Source organism: Festucalex cinctus, chromosome 14 (assembly GCF_051991245.1).
Source record: "Festucalex cinctus isolate MCC-2025b chromosome 14, RoL_Fcin_1.0, whole genome shotgun sequence".
Lineage (NCBI taxonomy): Eukaryota > Metazoa > Chordata > Actinopteri > Syngnathiformes > Syngnathidae > Festucalex > Festucalex cinctus.
Window position 1 is genome coordinate 5,075,395 of NC_135424.1, and position 17,989 is coordinate 5,093,383.

General features: G+C 40.3%; 1 protein-coding gene across 1 annotated transcript in view; it reads right to left on the reverse strand.

Annotated features, from left to right (window-relative positions):
- LOC144001384 (VPS10 domain-containing receptor SorCS3-like) overlaps positions 1-17,989 on the reverse strand; it is a 78,184-nt gene extending 60,195 nt beyond the window's left edge. Inside the window, exon 1 of the mRNA XM_077495645.1 lies at positions 17,289-17,989. Within this exon, the coding sequence (XP_077351771.1) occupies positions 17,289-17,729 (441 nt within the window). The 5' untranslated portion in view covers positions 17,730-17,989. The remainder of the gene's footprint in view (positions 1-17,288) is intronic.

Here is a 17,989-nt window from a genome sequence, read left to right on the forward strand (position 1 = left end):
GAATCATATCGTACATATTGCTATTAATGAAATGTTGGTGCACTTTCTCTAATAACTCACCGTCAAATGGAACCTGTTGCTAATTCAGCCAAATGTAAGGCTTCATTAAGAACCCCCCGTCAAATATCATTTCTCGCTAATTGGCCAATCGAGGAGAAAATAAGGTGGAACACCTTCTGATTGTGCTTTGCCCCTTTTTCTCAGAGGATGGCAAGCCGGAAAATATGTTGTGAGCAATGCCTCCGCTTTCATGTGGATGCCACACTGGTTTTTTTTGGGGTTTTTTCCAGCCGAAGCGGAGGCGACAGCTCAAGGTTCTAAATTAATTTCCAGGGGACGCCCCCCCACCTGCGTTGATATGAGCGATTGATGCAAGCCACTTCGCTATCAAAACACGCGCCGTTACTTATTTACCTTTGGTGGCGTCGGCAAAAGTTCACAGGATTTACGTTCTCATGAATACTCATGAGATTTTGTACACTAGTACTGTATATGAATGACGGCGCAGAATAAACATTCCAAGCGAGGATCTGCGGGGAGAAACCTTCAGCTTGTTCCCTCCTCTGCAATAAAAAAAAACAACAACAACAACTAACTCTGAAGGTGTCAACGTGCAAAGCTCCAATCAAACCGAACTCGCCTCGCTTGTCAGCTGACATCAGGTTAGTTAAGGCGGCAGATACTGGATTGAATTAAACATGACTGGTTTCAAACAGGCATCTCTATCTTTCAACGCGGGTTCAAGATGCAGTCAAGCTAGAAACCAAGAGAAGACTTTTTTTTTTTTTTTTTTTTGCCCCTATAAGAATCTGAGCTACCATATATTAGCAAGTCTTCACAGGAGAGGAAGAATTAGCCTGCAAAAACACTGTTTTCTTGAAGAATAAGATACAGTATATGAAGGATTGATAACACGGTATGTAGGCTTGTTCAAAAAGTTACATTTTTTCAAGTGGAAGTCAACTATAAACATTTTCTTGACAATGATATGCTATATGTGACCTCACTAGTCTAAACTTTGTGATTAAAATTACAAAATCCAAAATCCAGTCGTTTTTAATCCATCTCAAGGGGCGGCCCTTTTGCCACTTTTGCTGTCGACTGAAGATGACATCACTGTTGCTCAGCTAGCAACCAATCACAGCTCAGCTTCAGAAAACAGGTGAGCTGTGATTTGGTTATTGCCTGAGCCACGAACAACAATGTTGCTCAGGGATGAGGCAACAACCAATCGGAGCGCACCTGTTTTCTGAAACTGCGCTGTGACTAATTATTACATGAGACTTGAGCAACTGTGATGTCATCTTCAGCGGACAGCAAGTGACAAAATGGCCGCCCCGTTGAGATGGATAAAAACAGCTGGATTTTGCTTCTCAACTCATATTCCACTAACGCAATATTAACCAGAATAGCATTTAGACTAGTGGGGCTGCATAGAAGATATTATTGTAAAAATATATATATAAATTGACTTCCTCTTTAACTCATTTGCTCCCAATAACGTGTAAATACGTTTTTTTAAAATGTGTTTAAGTGTCCCAAAGACGTATTTATACGTTTTTTTTGTTTTTGTTTTTTAATGCTAGAGCATACAGAAGGATTTGATGCAGCCTCTCAACTGCAAAGAACGGTTGCAGAAATGGTAGTTATTACACAAACGGCCAGCAGGTGGCAGCAGAGCAAAGGAGATCAACCAGGGCCATCTAGAATAAAAGCTCAATTACTTCCAATTTTAAATAGATTTGTGAAAACTGATGAAACTTAGCTCTCTTCTAATGCTAATTTCTGCAAAACGGAAACAGATAGAAACATACTTTTTTTTTCCTGATGAAAGAAGAGACTTTAATCTTTCTTTTGATAGAAAAATGTGAAAATGTCTGTGAAAATGGCTGGGAGTGAATGAGTTAAGAAGCAAACAAGAGTTTTCAGAAACGAATAGATGGACAAAATCAAGCTGCTGCTTCTCGATATGGCGAAGAGACAGATGAAGTGGCTTTGGTATCTTGTTAGGACACCTTCTGAACACATCCCTGGGCCTGTCACAAAAGGCATCAAGGACATCCAAGGACGCTACGGGGAGAGTAGACTATCTCTAACGCTCGTAACCTGCCCCAGAACATTCGGACGAAGTGACTGGGGAGAGGGAAGTTTGGGATTCCCTGCTAAAGCTACTGCCGCCCCAACCCGACCCCGGAGAAGCGGGTGAAAAAAAGAATGGATGGATGCATTTAACACTTCCGATTGTTGGTCTGATTATTTTCCCATCAGATGCGAGAGCACAAATCTGTTTCTGCACCCCGCAGGATAGTTGCTCACAACCTTTTAAACACCCAATATTCATGCCTTTGCTGACTTTGCTTTGGAAGAAGTGGATCAAATTAGGCCAGATTATGGGTATGTGTGTTTGTACCCTATTTTAGAGTTTGCTGCTCGACCAAGTGAGGAAGATCCTCATTTCCTTAGGTAATAAAGGCACTCTAGGAAAATCCCAACTTAACTCATTCTGATACGTGTTATCACCTCTCCATCGTTACTGCTCTGAATAGCAACACTGAAGGTTTTTAGACCAGGAAATCTCCCCCCCCCCCAAAAAAAAAAAAAAACTGAAGTTATCTAAATAATGCAGATCCCTGGAGAGCCATAATGCGTTTGTGTCCATTATCAGACGCTACAAGCTGGCAGAGAATCATCGCTCACCTCGCCGTGTTACCTTTCACTTGCCTCTTAGCGCTTTTGTTGCTCAAGTCGTTAAGTCGCGAGCAAGCGGTAAGTAATTTCGACAACCGCTGGCTATCACGAGCAAACTAGCTCATTAACATCATTTTTCCACACATGAAGAACATCACAGGAAGTCGCACGACGTTCCAAATCAACCCATTTGCATAGATTTCATTAAACCTCGACAGAGGAAATCGAGGCGGCTCTGCAAACGTCAGGAGGAAATCGAACCACGCCGTCTAAACAGACCTTCACAAAACAAACGTCCTGTAAGAAAAATAGCGTGATCGAAGGCAGGCTAATTGGACCAAATTGATTGTTTGTACTTTTGCAGGGTGAAGACATACAAATGGCGAGGCACTTTTTCATCAAATGAAGCCGCGCACGTGTCCCGGGAGATGGCGTGTCGTCCGCGGTGCGTACGTTTGTCCATCCTCATGATTCCTGAGCGCAGAGGTTTTGAGCTTGAGAGGTTTCAGCAATCAATTCAGTCCATCATGTGGGGGGGGGGGAGCAGGGGGTAAAATTAATGAAATGGTCCCAAAGTACGAGGGTTTTACTTCAAATACAGCTCCATTGTGGGAATCCAATGCTGCAAAAAAACAACAACAGACAATAAAACCGCTGTCTGCCATTAAACAATGTGATTGCGCTGCCTCGTTCCCTTAAAAGAAGCTTTGGGACAAACGACGAGGAATTAGTTTTAATGGACACAATGCTCCACAATGTTTGAGGGGCTTTTCGACATTTGTTGAAAATGGGGCAAAAACAAGAACAGATTTGAAGGCAAACTTGTTCAATAGGAAATTTCGCCATCATGTCGCATGTTCTTCTGGGTGACAAAAGTCAAAGTTACTATCTGTCCTTATATCAACATATTCTGGAAAGATGTGTCTCGTTTTATTATTGATCATATTGACTCTAATTTCTGTCTTTTCTGTAAAAATGTACTGCTTGGTTTCTGTAATAATGACTGGGCAGTATAGCTTTAAATAAATAAATAAATAAATAAATTAATAAATAAATTAATACATGAAGAAATAATAATAATAATAATAATAATAATAATAATAATAATTTAATTTATTATTTATTAAAAAAATAATAATAAATAAACAATAAGCACTATTTAAATAGCAGTCCATTCCATAAAATTAAAACACAAAAATAATAATGTTGCACTTTATTTAATAAAAAAATAAAAAATAAATAAAAAAAGGGGTAACTGGCTAATTTGCATAATAATCGCTGAAATACCGAGTTTCACCAGAGACTTTGAGGCTAAGCTTGGTGAAGATCCGAAAGCACTTTCAAGTGACACTATAGAAAAGTCACAAGGCAAGCAGAACTGCATTATTATTTTTTTTCTTTTTTGGATGCACCGATTACCATTAGCTAACAGTGTTTGCATCTAATATGTGGAACACTATACATGATTGTATCTCTGCGCTTCAAAAGTATTGGAATGGCAAAATCAATAACTTTGTTTTTAATTGTGTAATGAAGACATTTCGGTTGTGGGTTCAGAATTAAATTAGCTATTATTTCATGGTATGGACATCTAGATCTGTTAAACAACTCAGGACAGAGCACCTTTTCAATGGAAGAAATGCAAACCATTTTGAAGCTTGTCGGGGCTCTAAGTGCAGGCTCGACTAGTAATCACGGCCATAATAATAATAATAATAATAATAATAATAATAATAATAATAATAGCAAAAAAAAATTACCCACCATTGGCCATAGGCTAATTTACTACAGACTACAACTAATTGTTGATCATTATCGGTACTTTGGAGAAGGCATGAAACACATACAGTAGACATCAGGTAACTGGTTTCAAATTCCATAATATGTTTCCTGATCCAGATGATGATGCAACTCTGTACTGTGACTTTCCTGGCATCAGCATTACACGGGATTATGTCGATTTTCCAGGTACAAACTTTTTCGCATTTTGGAGACATTCAATAGAACTCAGTCAAAACTCTTCAGAGACTTCGAAGGGACTCTGAGCTGAAGCCAAATGGATTTGATTTGTGTTTTCCTGGCTCACGTGTTTGCATTATGTAAAGAGAAAACTGGCTTGACTCTAGGTTAAGCAACAATGAAGTGTAATCTCATTTAGTCCAGACACTGTTTATTTACTGCGGTGTTTTATGAAGATCACATTTTGCGCTTCCAAATGTTTTAGTACTTGAGTTCACAGGGTGGTGGTCACATTACTTTATAATTCAGGGAGGTGGGGTAGGGGGTTGCAATTGTTTTGAGAAACGCTGACCTACTTTTTTTTTCTCCTAATTTATTTTGTTACTTTCACCGTGGCTTTTCATTTGGCTAATCACATGAAAGCAACTGCAGAGAAGCACGCAATTGCATCAGTCCGCAGCCAAACGACGAAAACAAGGCGCTTAATTAAGGGTCCAATTGTCAAAAGGAAAGAACTTTTTTTTTTTTTTGGGAGATTATCAATGATGATTCGAGGGTAACCATTTTTGTTCTCATTTTGAGGACACAAACACACTTTGAGCTTTAATAAGTGACCCCCAATTTGTGATTCCAAGTCCTTTTACATGTCAGTTTAAAAGTAATTTGACGTTTCGTGCAAATCAAATCATATCAACTGAGATGCGTTTCATCAGTTAGTGTGTGTGTGTGTAGAGACTCATCCAAATTTAATGGGAGCATAATACAGGAGCGCTCCAACTCATTAAAAGTCCAGGTTGATTTATTTTAAAATATCTTAAAAAAAAAAAAAAAAAAAAAAAAAAAAGAGGGAGAGAGACAGAGGAAGTTACAACTAAAAAGATAAATGAAAAACTAATCTCCCTGGCGGATGGATTACGGAAACGTAATATAATAACCTTTATCGTCGTGTATAACCAATCATAATTGCACAAATCAAACCGCTTGAACACGGCGACCTGACAAAACAGACACTTTCAGGAATAACAAATCACTGCAAAGTGCACTTGACGCGTAAACTCCCATTTAGAGTATTAATATCGCACAGATGTACAATCCAATGTTTCATTATTTATTAACATGAAGCGGAACAAATTTGGCGTTCAACCAACGTGAGCTGTCAAAATATGCCTCTGAAGTCCAACGGAGACTTGGAACCCAACTCAGACTTGCCGATACAATGACACAATACCAACTCACTTTATTTCGTAGTTAACGCAGAGCAAACATATTCCTACTTGACATTCTTCTTCATCTCTTATCTATGTCGTGCTTTCACATAGTGCCCCCTAGAGTTCAGACTAAGACGCCACATAACTCAACTTTATTTATAAAGCGCTTTAAAACAAGCAGCGCTGTAGACAAAGTGCTGGACATGAAACAGAAATCCGTCAACTGCAATGTCATATGTTAAACGCTGCTTTCAAGTCAAGTCAAGTCAAGTCAAGTCCTCTTTATTTTATTTGGCCGGCAAGATTGTTAGATATAACTCTTAAAAAGTTATTTGTTACAGTGAAAGTTATCCAAGAAAAGTTTGACGTATTGGTATTTTTAAGTATCTGGAATTGCTATTGGCGAGTACTGAAACTGACGTACTCGTACTCCGTCCTCAAAAATGTGGAATCGGTGCATCTCTATAATCTGATAATCTCAGAATAGGAAACGGGGAAAGCAACTGGCTGCTCTGTGCAATGAATTATTAAATATCAATTTACATGCAATAAGGACTTTTACCACCAGATGTTAACGTAAATAGCATGTAGTTGATAGCATAATGGCTAAATATTAGCAAGAAAATGAGCAATGTGGAAAAACTCAAGGTATGTGGCACGCATAGCCAAGAGCCTTTAAAAGGAGAATACTTTTACTTTGTCATTAAATTTTATTGTACAATTGTGGCAAATTTGGCAATTATAAATGTTAAAATGTTACAAAAATATTGTCAGCGATTGGCTGGCAACCAGTCCAGGGTGTGCCCCGTCTACTGCCCAAAGCCAGCTGTGATAGGCTCCAGCACCCCCCTCTGCGATCCTTGTGAGGAGTAAGCGGTTCAGAAAATGGATGGATGGATGAATTTAGAACGACTCGAACTATGTTCAACTTTGGAGCTATTGAAAACCAAAACGTGAAATTGTGTGCAAAGTTCAATACAATTTGATATGTTCCGGTATTTAAATCATGCTTATTCGTGTCACATCGCTGTTGATGAAGACTCCCATTCATGCCAATAATCATCCATCAGGCTAATGCGTCTGTCATGTTGTTCGCCAACAAAGGCTTGGATTTACAATTTGTCATCATATCTCAATAACCTTGGATCCATATTCATTCCTTCCTCTATGATCACTCATTTTAGACTATAACTTTTTTGCTTTTCAAAGCAAAAGCAGTCTGTCATTTTAAAGGATTTGCGCCGAGAAAAGCTATTGAGTGAACTTTTGTGTGTGTGTGTGTGTGTGTGTTTTTCTAATGTGTCACTGTGTGTTTGGAAGCTTTCCATCATCACCATCGATTTCGCCTCAGCCTTGTGTGGCACTTTTGGTCGCCCCGATGTAGCATATGAAAAATCGTTGGTTTTTTTTTTTCCCCCCACTGCAATTGTTATTTTTGGCATGTCAAACTTGTGTGTGCCAGCGCAAATCGCACACTGGGAGTCGCTTGGACAGTACAGTCAAGTCCAAATTGAACGTTGCACACCTACAGGGTAGTACCAGATTCTGCCACAATATGCCGGGCAGCATTGAGGTCTCCTGGAAGAGATGCACTGTCATTAAAACTCGTTTGCTCCCAAAAACGTATAAATACATTCTAGTTTAAATATTCCTATGGTCCCAAAGACGTATTTATACGTTTTTTATGTTTTTTTGTTTTTGTTTTTTATGCTAGAGCATACAGAAGGCTTTAATGCAGCCTCTGAACTGAAGAGAACGCTTGAGGCAATGGTTGTTATTACAAAAACGGCCATCAGGTGGCAGCAGAGTATGAGATCAACCAGGTTTGTGAATAATGATGAAACTTAGGTATATTCTAATGCTAATTGTTGCGAAACGGAAACAGATAGAAATGTACTTTTTCTTCGTGATGAAAGAAGAAACTCTAATCTTTCTTTTGGTCGGTTCCATGTTTTTATAGCAATAGAACACAATATTCTGTGGGCCTTGCAAAATCAGTCAAAATCCGGTAAAACAGCCGGGAGCGAAGGGGGTTGCTTCAGTGAAAATGGCTGCCAGTCAATGAGTTAAAGAAAGAAGAAGAGGGGGAGAAGGTCCCTAACGAATCTCTGTCATTATTCCTACCATATAGACAGAATATATATATCATCAAGTTTTACTGTATGATGTCTGTATGTGTTGCTGCTGCGTGCATTAAAGCAGAAATAGTTTGAAGTTTTATAATTCCTGTAGCATTTATGCTAATTTGCATTAGCCCATCTATGGCATTTCAGGTTTTATGTTAGCATTAAGCTAGCCGTCTTTCATTTGAATATAGTTTTATTTAATATTTTAGTTTCAAATATACATTGACACCTTCTTGAAATAATCGCCCAAGTCATTTTTCCGTTTTTAACCAGGTAACACGAAAAAATTAACCATTTGCATGGTTATGCGATGATTTTTGGGGGGGGGGGGGGGGGGATGCAAAAAAATAATGACTTATTTTAAGAGGGTGAGGATATGATGTTCAATTATCATTTCATTTCATTTCATTTCATTTTCATTTATTTCAGGCAATAGTATACAGTTGAACACAGCAGCAACAAGTCGTACTGTAGTTTCATAATATGAACAGAAAAAAAATAAATAAATAAGAGAAAAGAGAGGAAAATTATCTTGTCTTGGGTGCCAATTTTACATCAAAGTTCCATCGGGAGTCACAAAGCAGGCATAAGCTCTAACAAGCGTATTTTAATAAGTTTAGGTGAGTTTTAATAAGTTTTGATGTGTTTAAAGCAAGTGGGAGGGGTACAATTATTTAAAATATAAATATATTATTGTTGATATCATGATATGATGCAGATTTCACCCATTGTGGGTGGGTCCACTCTAGACCATATTCCCCAGAACAAACAGGTCAACAATGTCCATTGAGAATATACACGTTAGACAGTCAAAATAATAAATAAATGTAGTCATTAAACTGGAATTGGACACTGAAATGTAAATCTAGCACGGCAGCGTCGCACTCATCAAGCGTTAATGAAGCCATCTCCTGATGTGACTTTCAAACTCACAAGTTTCCCCCAATCAAAATAATGCATAAATTTGTTTTCACAACCTAATCACAGAGTTAGCGCCGACCACCCCGCAATCGTTATTAAACTAATTAATCACATGCAAACTTGTCAAATAGGGGTTCTGCGCCCGCTTTGTGGCTCTGATTAATTAATTGAAGCATAGGCGTGCAAGTTGCGAGTGTATGCGTGTGCGCAGAGGCGGAAGCAAATCAAGCAGTGAACATGAAATTGAAGGTAGGACCTTGATATGCACTTTGGGGCAAAACTACAGTCTGAGTGCAGACGACGCTGACGTGATGCATGCACGCATTCCCAAAGCACGAATGATTCATGAAAAAGAGACCGTGCGCATGTGCTTTGAGGAGCATAATAAAGTGGTGTTTCTTTCAATAATTTCTAGAGGGGCGGGCGAGGCAAGGCTGGGTCAGCGTAAACCTGACGCCGGCGTCATCAAAGTAAAACGCAGCCATTCGTCTCAGCCGACGCGCTAAAAACGGCGGCCGCCGTGGCGGCGTAATTCTTGGCGTCCGCGGAACTTGAAGACGCCCGTTTCTATCAGCGGCTAACAATCACATCGGCGGGCAGTGAGGCCCCCCTCGAGGCTCTGGATTAATGAATACGTGCGCTGCGCTGACACCCAAAGGAAGCGCCGTAATGCATCACGGGCGACTCGAAAAGGAAACGGAAAACACCTGGAGACAAGGACTGGACAGTTAATCGAATTTGAATTGTTACCACAATTTTGGCAGCGTGTTGACCATTTTTGTATTTAAAATGTGGGCGGGCTCTGCTGGAGCATATTCTAAACCAGTAGTCAGCGCAAGTCTATATACTAGGGATGTAACGATAAGGGCCATATCGTGATATTAAAACTGCCAAAATCGTTGTCGTCATGTTCACGATATTTAAAAGGAACACATATGTTAAAAAAGTCAGGTTGCTTTCCATTTGTGCATTTCTAGCACCCTCTGGTGGCTACTGTTGTTGTGCAATTTAATTTTCATTTGGGATGTTTTGGCCCTCCTATGTTTAAAATCTACGCTAATTGTCATATGAAGGGGAACGAAATATGCCTGTGAACCGAGTCAATATGTGGAGGAGCTCAATGTTTGCGCCTCAATATTGTTATTAGAGATTGTATGTGGTTTATATGCATTGCTGCTATGTACAAAAGCACAATATTGTTTTTATATAGATTTTATTTTTTTTTTTTACAATTTTGTGACCTTTGTTAAATATAGCCAACCGCCCCCACAATATCGTGATAATTATCGTATTGCGCGCTTCATATCGTTATATCGTATCGTGATTTTTGGATATCATTACATCCCTCAAATTTCAATTTCAAATTGTTGGGTAATTTTTTTTTCTTCATTAAATATCATATATTCTAAAATGATAAAATGATGATAAATTAATTTTTAAATTTTATGTAGTCAACAAATATACAGTGGGCTCATGGTCCAGCGTCCGGATTTCATTTTTTTTAATGTTTTAATTTTTTTTTTTTTTTTTTTTTTGCAATTTTAGGTGATTTTGGGGTGGGGGGTTTTTCATTTTTTTCCTATTTTTTAAGGCCAACTTTCGTTCTTATTGGTGGTTTATCTGCATTTTTTTTTCTCAAGATTTCTGTTTTAAAATATATACACACGATTATCATTTCAAACATAAACCTGCAGAATTACATGCTACAGAGGAAGATTACCTTGAATTACAAATTTAAATGGTTCCATGGCCACGCTCGTATCTCAAATCAACTTTCTCCTTTGGAATGAATGGGAATGTCATTAATTCGTTCTAAATGGATGAAGAACCGTTGAAGTCTTTACATTTGATTTCATGATGCCATAAAAGTGCTTGTCATTCCCATTGGCTAGCAGACTTCAATATTCTGCAAGGTTAAGAACTTAAGCCGAGCACAATCAATAGCGGTGATGATAATGTGCCAAATGGCCGCGTGTAATGTCATCGGTGTCACCTGCGATGACAAACCTGTGGGGACCCATCACGGTACGCAGCAGTTAAATGGATCTACGTAGCAATCATTTTTTAAACGTCTGACGTGATGCGACTTGTGAGTGACCCGCACGCCTTCATCGGTGAGCACCCTCTGAAAGTCAAATCTCGGGGATTGGATTTATTAATTCGCTGATATCAATCCATCTATTTTCTTGGCTGCTTATTCCTGACAAGGGTGCGGAGGGTGCTGGAGCCTATCTCAACTGGATTTGAGCAGTAGGCAGGTACACCCTGAACTGGTTTCCAGCCAATCGCAGGGCACACAGAGATGAACAACCATCGGAGCGCCCAATTAACCTGCCATGCATGTCTTTGGAATGTGGGAGGAGACTAGAGTACCCGGAGAAGACCCACGCAGGCACGGGGAGAACATGCAAACTCCACTCAGGAAGGGCGGAGCCTGGACTCGAGCCCGAGTCATCAGTACTGGGAGGCGGACGTGCTAACCACACATCCACCAGTATTCTAATACCTTCCCAGAGAAAAAAAAATTGTAACGCACATTTTTTGTGCGGCACGCGCACGTTGGGAATTAGATCTGCATGATTCACATAGGTCGCCACCTATTTTATTTTTTCATTTTTTTTTTTTTTAATGGTACGAGTGATTCTTCATTCATGTTCTAAGGTTATTTTACAATTCTCTTTGTTTTACGTTTAGTCTGACAGTAAACTTCATCTGAGTGACAGTAAACAGCTTGCAGCCTCTCTCTTGAGGATTATTTACTAATTATATCTGTCCAACTGCCGCTTGTTGTGAAATGAGCTATACTGCGTTTTGTGAAGTGAATACCGTACTTTTCGTTCGCCGCCGGTGCAGCATTGTTAACTCTGTAAGACACTTCATTTTCAGCTCTTGTGCTGGATCTCATTATCTTGTGCGGGTTTACCTCACTCACCCTGTCGGATATGAAGTGATATATCCCACACTGAGATACACCACCCGTGATGATGACAATCACAAATGCAATTTTCCAATACAGGATGCCACAGGAGTTGAATGTTTGAAATATTAAAAGCCTCTGCCATGATTTCTAGGAAGTGAAAATCTTTTCACAGTCTCACATTTCGATTCGATTCCGATTTTTGGGTCTGTGATTCGATTCAGAAGGATTTTTGATTGACAATTACTTCTGACTCGCTAATGCTAATTAGCGCGCTACTTGCGGCACTTTTATCACCCAAAAGAACGGCTATTCATACAAAATGCTTCAGGAATGTTTACAGAAAAACATATAAACATTACTCATTGGCATATGCTCTTCCTACGCTGCAAAAAAACAACTTTTATTGGCATAAATTGATTGTGACTTTTTCCTTCTACTCGCTACAACTTAACATTGTATCAGAACGCGCGGAACCACACTGCCCCTAAGTGGCCAAGTCGTGTACAACATGAACAGCGCTCCCAATAAAGGCACACGAAGAGGGACAAGCCGAGGGGTGGGAACCTCTGGGTACCGCACGATACGATACATATATGCGATACAAGGCTGACGATAACGATTATCTCACGATATGACGATACCACGATTATCGATATATTGCTCAGGTAATCCATAAAACTAATCATAAAATAATAATAACAACAATAATAATAATATAAATAAATAAAAATAAAATAAATAATAAATTACATGAATAAACAAATAAAAATTAAAAAATAAATTAATTATAAAAATAATAAAATACTCAGAATATAATAATAAAATTAATATAAATAAATATAAACATAATATGAATACATAATATAGTATAAAATATATATAATATATCTAAATATAAATAATAATAAAAATAAATAAATAAATAAATAATAACAGAAAAATACCTAAGCTGATGAGTCTTCTTCGCCTGAAGACTTGCGTCCATTTCCCCGCCACTCTTATGAGGCGCTGCCCCTAGTGGCCCGCCAAGTAATCCCTCAACAAGTCATGAACAATGGAGCCAATTCTAGAGGCTGCATATTAACTACAAATATCGTGATACTTGCACAGGCGTATCGATAATCTATCGAGAGACAAACTATTGCGATATCGATATATCGTCACACTCCTAGGCAAGACAGTATAAAACAAATTAAATAAAATCGATTTTAGGACATTTAAAATCGATTCTGAGCTGTGCTAAATGAGAACCCCGATTCTTATGAGAAACGATTTTCTGGCACACCCCTAATGATTTCTATCAACTATTCAGGATCCAAAATTGGTTCAGGTCAAGGCCATGCCAAAGTGTGGCAAAAAAAAAATCAACGCATTTGGCTGAATTAATAGCAAAAACAAAACCGTTGATGTCCAATGAGGGGAAAAACTGTGGTAAAAGGAGTGTTTTTTGTTTCCCCCTCAGTTCTGCCTGAAAACCATGGCATTCAATGCACTTTTCATCATCCATGTAACCCACACAAAACTCCGGTCAAACGCCTGTGTGAATTGGGAGCGCCTTCCATTTGATTTTACGGATCAAAGCGCCTCCATGCAAGCAGGCCTGGCATGTAAAATGGAACGGGGCCCGTCTGTCTAATGAAGCGGCTTTAAACACAGGTGTCCTCCAGTGCCTTGCCATTTCCCCACCTTCTTTTATTGTCTATTCCTAAGAATGTGATTACATGCAACAAATAACGGTCCCCCGCTCTGATTAGGTATGCTCACGCCACCACAGTGAGTGCCACCGCCGCCCGCAACGTCTCATCTGGACCGCCGGTAGAGGCGACGACGACGACGACAGAGCTGACAGATTGCTTTGACTCGCGTCACCCCTGGACAAAACGAGACATTTCGCCGCACGCGGCAAATAAAGAGTCTCAAAGAGACGTGGACGTTCTTTAGCTGCAACATAAAAGTATAATTGCGACGACAGAAGCAAAGGGAGGGGGGGGGCAGGGCTATCAATAAGATGCTTATCTGCATCACGGCGTTGCCACTTTGCTCAGCTGCCAAGTCCCGTCAGTACCAGCAATTTACTCACATGCCAATAACGTGTTGATCAGCAGACTCTCAGCTGGTGGGAGGAGGGGCCAGGGGGGTCCCCCACCTCTGAAGGCCACATGTGCTGATGTACTTAAAAAAAAAAAACTGCAGTTACATCATAGCTCCTGAGATTCGACGCGAGGCGGGAGATTGAAATATTGATTCAAGCAGCAAGACATTTGCAGCCAAGTGGCGCCTTTTTTTTTTTTTTTTTACACATTAATGGCGCACATGAGCATCACATCATGATATATGTCTCCAGACAATGTCGTCAGCAGCATACACGCACACACACGAGGGATATTTATGATTTATCCATTTGTGATTAATAAGGATTTGGGTGATCACATCGACAGTTAATCTGCGCTCAAGACCAAAAGTAGAAACATGTTTACTCGCCAAACTGAAAATATCAAATGTACAGTAATTGGGCATAGATGATTAATTGATTAAGCATTTTGTAGAATTGATTGTCGATTAATCCTGTCTGGAAGCATCCAGCCATCCATTTTCGATTGCGCCTAGCTAGCCTCATTAGCGTCGCAAGGGAGTCAGAGATGGTGTGCAAAAACCTGCAAGTTAAAATAAATGTATGTGTCTGTATATTGCAATGTGGAAAGAAATGTGTATTATTTTTATGAAACCACAAAAACATAGAGTGATTGTCAAGGAAGAGACCGATTGAAGAAAGCAGAGTGTGGCTAGTTTTTTGAGGTTGTTGACAATGATTGATCACCACATTCCCTTGAGTATTTTGGATATCGAGGCTAGCCACAGGTACATACAATATGAAATTAACGGCATTACATTTAGATTGACCGACTTGACTGACTTGGATCACTAAATGGACTGATAGCTAGCTAGCTAGCTAGCTAGCGGATAGATGAACATGGGAGTTAGCTAGCTAGCTAGCGCATAGATGAAAAATGGAAAAGTTGCTCGGTCTCAAATTGGTGTGCGGCGAGCCTAATGAAGACAAGCGTAAAAGAAAATAAATGATTGGATATAGTTTTCGAAATAATGATGAGATTGTGTAACAACCTCTATTTTTTTTATCAATCTTTTTATACACATATATCAACATTCATTGATTTGTTTTACGGAATAATTGCAGCATTAATGTAAATCTTCGGTGGACAGACTAAAAAAAAATACAAAAAACACTAGTGCTCTCACTATTGAATGTTTTTCGAATCGATCAATCTATTGATTGATTGATTGACTAATCAGGTTCATTTTAATTTTGCATTTAAGTGCACAACAAAAGCATTATTTCCTCGATTACTTTTTATTTTAACCAGTGGTTGGTGTTTATTTCGTACTTCAAAAAAGAGAGGGATTGGTGTGTTGTACTGTTACCGGTTCGGTCATTGTTTTCTAAAGTAAAAACAGATGAAAGTTTTTTGCGAGGGAACGAACGCAAAGGTTTTTTGTTTTTTTTCCTACCATGTCACCTTAGATGCTCCGTAGTATTGTATCTTTGAAGGGTAAAATAACTAACATTGCTTGTGTATCCTTGACAGCAAGTGGCATTTTTTTTACCTGCAAAAGGTCCACTTGTGGCCCCCATAATTGACACAATGGAGTCCATTAGTGTAGACTGCACACTAAAAGGTACAAAAATGGACGGCTATTTGAGTTGTCGTACAAGCAGTTAAGCAGCAAGTCACGGGTGGAGTTCATGATCAATTCTCCCAATCAAGCCGGAATCAATGCAATTAAAGTCAGAGCGCTTTCATCTTTCAAACAATCCCAGAAATCAAACAGTACCGGAAAGTCCGATTTGCACGCTGATTGGCATCAAATCGGAGCCTCTTCCTCCATTACGTTGTCATTTCTTCCCCCTCCACGCTGTGAGCTATCACAGCTTTGCTCGCATCTGAAGCAAAACTCCATCCAAAACTAGAAGCGCGGACCACCGCAATGAAGTCATTTTCCTTCAAATGTCCCCCTTTAGATTGGAAATATTATCAGTCATTTACATCGGATGTAGCCCGAGCTCCAACATCTAGTCATAAAAAGCCATCAATTTTCTCACTGCAGCCTCGGGAGCACTTTTGGGACTGCGGGAAGGGCTCCGAGTGTATAAATCTAAAATTATGTGCGGAGAGAGTGACAAGCCCATCAGTGATGATCCAGTGAACAGTGTCCCACAGTACAAAAAGGCCATCTTTGCTCAAGACGTCTCATGGCAGCCACATATTTCACCGCGTCGCCCACAAATCAGATCGTATCAGGTGCATTTTTAGGATTTATTGACTGGAAATAATCCATCAACAGGAATATATATTAAAAATAAAAAAAAAATAAAAAGGACGTCAACCTCCAAAGTGAACACAGCAAAGATGGGTTCAAAGAATATCTCAATCCTGTGGAGTCATATTTGCATTTTGGGGATAACGTCGTGCTATTTTTACCATTTCTAGGACACCAATATATTCAGATGTGGCCCCTGATTAATGTTGCTGCCACGCACAATTGTGCCCGCTGAGCTTTGGCGATTACCTGAGGAAAAACAAAAGCAGAGGAGCTCCTTTCCATTTATACTAGTACAGTTGTGAGATCTTTCTGTAGGATTAACACAAATCTGCACAAAGACAAGCACAAGGTGCAAAAAAAAAAAAAAAAAAAAAAAAGGGGGCTGGGCGAAGTGAGACTCACGTGTAAAGTAAGATTAATTCAGCCCCCAAAGGTCAAACTTTCTCATCTTGATTGGAGTTGCAGCGAGAGATGCTGCTTGATTGTTTCCATGCATAATTGATAGAGTGTGATTGCCTCCCAAACACCTGCCAACCCATAACTCTGGTGTCATAAATTCTCCAGCGGGGTTAAACGGACATTTTAAAGTGACGTTACGTTGGAATTAAATGACGGCGAGCAAGTTTGGAGGCGAGACACGTTTCAATTTACGCACATTGCGCACACATTTATCACCGTTTTGGGGGCGGCGTGGCTCAGTGGTACGGTGGTCGTCTCCCAAACCAGAGGTTGTGGGTTCGATCCCAGGCTATTGTGATCACGTCGAAGTATCCTTGAGCAAGATACTGAACCCCCAATTGCTCCTGATGGTGCGTCATCAGTAGGTGAATAGGTAGTCAAAAATGTAAAGTGTTTTGAGGGCCTTAAAGGTGGAAAAGCGCCACATAAATGAAGTGCCATTTATCACCGTTTTGTGCAGTGAGCAAATGCAACAAAAGAACACGTGTTGCTCTTTTTTTTTTTGAGACAGTATCGGACAGAAACATAGCAATATTTGCAGCCCAGGGAGCTTTTACGCACGGATACGTTCGTGCGTAAAAGTCCAATATAGTTAAAAATGAATGTTAAAATGTTAAAATCATTTAACAAGCATGACAGTCAAGTGAGGTCAAAGTGTAAACTCACGCTGCTGTTGTGTCCGGACCAGTGCACCATCGCCTGGTTGTGCGCGGAATCCCCCGACAGGGCAAAGGTGGAAGTGTCCAGGCGGGGATCACTTTGCCTCGGGTACGAACCTTTGGCTTCCTCGCCCGCTCGCCGGTATTCGGTTCTGTAGCCGGGAACCCCTTGGACGCTCCTTTTAAGCACATGTTTTATCTCAGAAATCGCCTCCGTGTTCAAATCCTCGCCGCCGAGTCTCGTCTTTTCACGCCACTTTTGCTCGGAGTTGTCGTCCAAAACTTGGATCGAAACTCCCGCGTACGTTTTGCGAGACTCCAGCCGGAAAACCCTCCCGTCCTCCGCAGAACTTCTTCCTGCTTGCGCCCCAAACTTGGCGTGAAAGGCGTGCAGGAGGAGCAGGGCAAACAAAATGGGGAAAGTACCACACGACGACCACAGTCCCATTGTGCTCGATTCTTCCACCCGGGAAAGTCAATCGCAACTTGTCAAATATTCACGGTCGCATCTGTGCGCGTAAGAAAGAGAAAAAGGAGCCATCCGGCGGGGGTGGGTGGAGGGGGTGGGAGGGAGGTGGACCGCCGTGTGTAATCCAGGACTTGGTCAAAGTGACGGAGCGGTTGGGGAGGTGCTGCTGCGCGTCAAGCGTGCGCGCTGATGGAAGGGAGAGTGAGCGCCTGCAGGAAGCCTCGCTGCTGCATCAGTGC